The sequence below is a fragment of the Podarcis liolepis genome, assembly GCF_965112155.1.
Source record: "Podarcis liolepis genome assembly, chromosome: 3".
Taxonomy (NCBI): domain Eukaryota; kingdom Metazoa; phylum Chordata; class Lepidosauria; order Squamata; family Lacertidae; genus Podarcis; species Podarcis liolepis.
The window spans coordinates 20,951,665-20,957,694 of NC_139557.1; the positions used below are offsets into that span (position 1 = coordinate 20,951,665).

General features: G+C 43.4%; 1 protein-coding gene across 1 annotated transcript in view; it reads right to left on the reverse strand.

Annotated features, from left to right (window-relative positions):
• MATN3 (matrilin 3) overlaps positions 1-4,472 on the reverse strand; it is a gene marked incomplete at its 3' end in the record, with an annotated part of 9,860 nt that extends 5,388 nt beyond the window's left edge. Inside the window, exons 1-5 of the mRNA XM_083495516.1 lie at positions 4,156-4,472; positions 1,670-2,239; positions 974-1,120; positions 519-665; positions 182-328 (exon numbers count right to left, since the gene is read on the reverse strand). Of these exons, the coding sequence (XP_083351642.1) occupies positions 182-328; positions 519-665; positions 974-1,120; positions 1,670-2,239; positions 4,156-4,366 (1,222 nt within the window). The 5' untranslated portion in view covers positions 4,367-4,472. The remainder of the gene's footprint in view (positions 1-181; positions 329-518; positions 666-973; positions 1,121-1,669; positions 2,240-4,155) is intronic.
• Between the last annotated feature and the right edge of the window lie 1,558 nt (positions 4,473-6,030).

The following is a 6,030-nucleotide window of genomic DNA, read 5'->3' on the forward strand; positions in this document are numbered from 1 at the left end:
AAATTGGCTGCATAAGCTTCCTGCAGCCAATAGGAAGCCACACTTTGTTTTCCAAACGTTTTGGAAATCAATTGGACTTCCAGAACGGATTCCATTTGACTGCCAAGGTATGACTGTAATAGTTGAACAATAAATGGATAAATTACACAGAAAACAAAATAAATCTCACAAAATGTGTTACCTGAAGAAGCTTCCAACTCCTTCCTTGAGCAAGTTCTCTTATCTGGATTCAGTGTGTACCCTTCATAGCATTCACAGTGCCAGGAGCCATTGCTACTCACACAAAGCTGCTCACAGTTGTGGGTCCCAGGCCCACAGGTCTCCCGACCTAGGAGATATATTAAGGAACTACATTAATACATGTATCTAATTAATAAATTAATAAAGAACAAATCTTCTCTCAGCATGTGTTACCTGAAGGATCCTCCAGATCCTTCCTTGAGCAAGTTAATTAATAGTTGAATAAAAAAAATGCTAAATTGCTTAGAAAACAAAATAAATTTCATGAAATGTGATACCTGAGGGGGCCTCCAACTCCTTCCTTGAGCAAGTACTCTTGTCTGGATTCAGTGTGTACCCTTCATAGCACTCACAGCGCCAGGAGCCGTCTGTACTCACACACAATTGCTCACAGTCGTGGCTTCCAGATACACAACCCTCTCCACCTAGGATGGACGTTAAGGAATTACATTAATACAGTGGCACCTTGGGTTACAGACGCTTCAGGTTACAGACTCCGCTAACCCAGAAATAGTACCTTGGGTTAAGAACTTTGCTTCAGGATGAGAACAGAAATTGCACGGCAGCAGCGGGTGGCCCCATTAGCTAAAGTTGTACCTCAGGTTAAAAACAGTTTCAGGTTAAGAACAGAGCTCCAGAACAAATTAAGTTCTTAACCCGAGGTACTATTGTAGTTGACTAATAAATGGATAAATTACTTAGAAAACAGAAGAAATCTCACAAAATATGTTACCTGAAGAAGTTTCCAACTCCTTCCTTGAGCAAGTTCTCTTGTCCGGATTCAAGGTGTACCCTTCATAACATTCACAGCGCCAGGAGCCATCGCTACTCACACAAAGTTGCTCACAATTGTGGGTCCCAAGGGCACAAACATCCACAGCTAGGCAAGGAGTGTACAGAAGAATTATGTCCGATGGTGCCACAGAAAACATTTAATGCTCTCTGGTCAAATAACGTATTCAGTATTTCCTGGCTGAGATGGCACAACTGTCTCATAGGGAGAAACAGTTCAGTTTTTATGTGGGGAATTTATTTATTTTAAACATTTGTATACTGCTGTTTCATGAAAAGATATATCAAATCAATTTACATCAATAAAACTATATAATACATTAAAAAAGAAAAAGGGGGTGGGGACGGATTTACCTAACAACATACCTTGGTTCCCGAACGCCGCAAACCCAGAAGTGATTGTTCTAGTTTGCGAATGTTCCTTTGGAACCCGAATGTCCGAGGGGCTTCCGCAGCTTCGTGATTGGCTGCAGGAGCTTCCTGCAGCCAATCAGAAGCAGTGCTTTGATTTTCAAACGTTTTGGAAGCTGAATGGACTTCCAGAATGGATTCCGTTTGACTTCCAAGGTACGATTATATATCCTTGTCCTAGCAGCAGAAACAAAAGGGAGTAATCACCATGTAGTGATTATCTTACCACAGAACGTTTTTCGAAATTTGGAAGCCATCTTTTCTATCACACCATAGGTCTCCACATAAGAAACGTGCTCATTGACCGGCTCACTCACTATCAGCCGCAAGAACTCCATGTCCGCTCGGTCAACCCCAACGGCATAAATCTCGATTCCAGAGGCTCGAGCCTTGTAAGCCACCTCATGAACCTGATCCTGAGGTCGGCCATCAGTCACTATAATGACCACCTTAGGAACGTCATGAGAAGAGTCCCTTGCCCCTCCGTCTCTGGTGAAAACTTCGTTGATGGCTGTCTGGATGGCCAAGCCAGTCATAGTCCCCACAGATAATGGATGGATGTGATAGATGGCATTCTTCATGGAAGTTTTGTCAAAGTACTTCTGAAGATTAAATTCAATCTTGACTGTGCTGGCATAGTTCACCACCGCCACACGAGTCGCTCTTTCCCCCACATCCAAGGCTTCAATCAGTTTGGCCAAGAAGGTTTTCACTTTTTCAAACTCCTGAGGCCGGACACTGCGGGAGCTGTCTATTATAAATACAAGGTCTATGGGGCGACTCCGGCATATAGCCTCTGCAAGACAATTGAAGCACAATATTCCAAATTAAGTGGCTGGACTTAAAAGAGACTTTGACAAACTACTCCTGATTTTTTCTTTTCTTTTACAAGTTGGACTCCAGTGTGGTACAAATGGAAAATCAAGAAATCTGCCTGCCTGGGATAGTAATATGTAGCAGTTTTAGGTACAGTTTTAGGCCTGCTCAGAAGTACATTTAAGAAGAATATAGAAGAGTTTAATAGGGCTTACTCCCCTCAGGTGAGTATAAGTTTGCAGTCAAGACTTTAATGATTTTATCACTGTGAAAGTATTGAGAATATCAGTGTCATTTTTATTTTAAAAAAATAATTCTACACTAATGGTCATCACAACAGGCTTGACACAATTGGAATAGTGTGTTTTCAGATAAGTGTTTATAGTGGGATTGGAACTCCTCACACCTGATTTTCACGATGTCCACCACCCCCATTTAATATGAAGTTACCAATTCTGGAGAAAATCTGAAAGTAGGACACACACACAAACATGTCACCAATGACCCATTTGTGATATTTCAAAAACTTCTTTGCAGTTTAAGCCCCTGTCTGGAGATCCAAGCATGGTAGCAAGTCAGGGAGAATATTTAACATTTGTGCAACTTTTACAGCTTCTTCAAATTCCCTATCCTCTCTCCACCCCCCACCCTGCCTGCCTTATTATACTTATGCTTAGCCGCATGGTCTAACAAGCCTCTCTTGAGTTCCTATATACCAATGATTTGGGAACTTTCACCACTTTGCAAGTAAGCCAAGTTATACTGCCGGTGCAACTTTTCCGAGGGATGTATGGAATAGCACATGGACCGGACCTTTGAAGGATTCGTAAGTGAACCAATTTTTAACTTAACAAATGTTGGGTCTTCTTCTATGCTAGGGGAAGAGGGAAGTTTTGGAACTCACAAGGGCATAATTAAAAGTTCTAACAACCTATTTTTCCATGTGTATTTATAATATATATATATATTTATATTACTACTTGGCTTTTCTCTAAAGCACCCTGGTATCCTCCAGGTGTTTTGGGTGACAACTTCCATCATCCCTGATCATTTGTCATGCTGGCTATGGGCTTGTGAGAGCTATAGTCCACAACATCTCAGCTACAGCATTGAGAAAGTCTGGCCTAAAAGTTTCCCAATGTATCATCAGGAATTCTCATCAATCCAATATGGTTGTTGAGTGTTTATGATAGAATGCCTGCCATCATCACATCTCGTCAATAAAAAAAGATACACCAAAACAATTTGTGCCCCACCTGCAGACCTGCCAGAAAAAAAGGAGATTGTGTTGGTCCTGAGCGTGGTAACTTTGCCCCTGAAGGACCAGGTGTGCAGCCTGGGAGTCATTTTGGACTCACAGCTGTCCATGGAGGTGCAGGTCAATTCTGTGTCCAGGGCAGCTGTCTACCAGCTCCATCTGGTACACAGGCTGAGACCCTACCTTCCTGCAGACTGTCTCACTACGGTGGTACATGCTCTGGTTATCTCCCGCTTGGACTACTGCAATGTGCTCTATGTAGGGCTACCTTTGAAGGTGACCCGGAAACTACAATTAATCCAGAATGCGGCAGCTAGACTGGTGACTGGGAGCGGCCGCCGGGACCATGTACCACCAGTCCTGAAAGACTTACATTGGCTCCCAGTACATTTCCAAGCACCATTCAAAGTGTTGGTACTGACCTTTAAAGCCTTAAACGGCCTCAGCCCAGCATACCTGAAGGAGCGTCTCCACCCCCATCGTTCAGCCCGGACACTGAGGTCCAGCTCCTATTATTATTATTATTAACTGAATATTTGGGAATACAAGAAATAGAGCATATAGCCAACACCTAGAAAATATGCCTGACCTTTAGCATTTCTCCAGACCCTCTGCCCATAGCACAGAAGCTAAATTACCTGTAGAGGAGACTGTTGAAGAACCCTCGGTATCTCCGGAGTAGGGTTCATCAGCCCTTGCTGCAGCTTTTCCGCCGAATCTCTTGCCCTGCAGTGGAATGGAGCGCAAACCTACCCGAACTGAGCGCTTAGGAAACCTGTACCGGACCCCTAAAACTGCAGGAAGTAGTAGGAAAAGGCAAGCGCCAGGCGTCTTGAGTAGCCAGAGCATTTCAGCTGCTTTGGTTTGAAGACCAGCTCCTCTACCTCCCTGACACTGTCTGTGTGCTTTTCCTTGAGACAGGTTTTATTTTATTTTTTAAGTTCCTGGCCAGAGAGCAAGTGTGTGGCGGGCAAGGAGAAAGCACAGTCAGTTCACTCCACCCTTTCCCAGGCAGTTTCTTCCGTTGAGTCACCCACGTTCCCTCAGTAGCCTTCTCAGTAATCACAGTGGGGAAAATCAAAGCCAGGTACTTTGCTTCATCAATCAAGTGCTTCAGCTGTCAGGATTTGGGGTGGCCAACTTCAACTTAGCAAGGGGATCAGCTGCAATGAAAACAGGGCACAAAGGGAAGCCAGTATCCAAGAAAAACGCAGGACAGGGTAGGAAAAGAATGTATTTAATTCATCGGCACTAGCATCCGATTTAAATTCATAGGTGACAACCAGGAAAGTGAATTTATCTCCCCACCACCCCGTCCAAATATCTTTGGGAAAACTCATACATGCATTTCAAACTAACTTGAGAGATTTAAAGTGATCAGCTAATTGGAAAGTAAAATAAAATCACCATTTTGGAAGAACCTAGGGAGATGGCTTGAATTGTGTCAGAACACTCGTTCATCTAACTCAGCAATGCCTAAACTACTCAAGTAATGTTTAAAGCAGCTCTCCAAGGTTTCAGGCAAGGATCTGGAGATGTCAGGGTTTGAACCCGGGACTTTCTGCATCCTTTTGCCCGACGGCCCTTTTAGCAAAGTTCCCATACCTTCTCTGACCTCAACATGCCTGCTGCATGCTGAATATAGGCAAGTCACATTCAAGCAAATCAGTGTTTAGATAATGGCAGTGAAGTTGCACATGTTGTTCTCGGCACATCGACAGAGAGCCAAGGAGCAAGTCTTGGCTTGTTTACATGGATGGACCACCCTCGTATAAACTCCCAAGACGACCAACAGTCCACATTCAGAAGTCCTGAGGATCCACGTCAGTGATACAAATGGAGCTGAAATCCTCCTGCTTCCTAAAAATATAACCAGACTTCTCGCAAGCACAGGTATGTACATAAGAACAGAAAAGTATTCAAGAGGTGAGCCCATCATGACAGCATCAGAGGGCTATGCCATCATATCAGAGGGTTGCAGCCAGAGTATTAACCAGAGTAGGCACACTAAAATCAGTGGGCCTAAGTCAGTCGTGTCCATTAATTTTAATGGGTCTGTTCTGGATAGCCTTTTAAGTAAAGCCAGAAAAATTGAAACCTACAGCACAGTGCAATATCTACCCTGAAGATTGAGGTATTAGCCTGGGAGTCAATATGTTTAACAGCAGTTCTGAGATCTGAAGACCAACTGACCCCCTCCTTGCACCCGTTTTTAAAAGGTGTATGGGGAACACTGCAAAAGTAATGTTTAGGTGGTATCTGCCATGGAGATTGAGATATTGCCGTTAAAGTTGATGTGCATATTCAGGGCTGTGTTTTTACCTACCAAACCTGAACACCCTCTTGAAAGTAGATAGCACAAACAGAAAGGAATCCGTTTTGAAGACTGGGAGATCGCTGTGAACTATGTTTATAGCAGAATTCTGTATCTGAACTTCAGATACCCAGCCTGCACCTCACACCTGTTTTATGGTTATGGGAAAAGAAAATATACATGTTGCAATGTCCTGAAG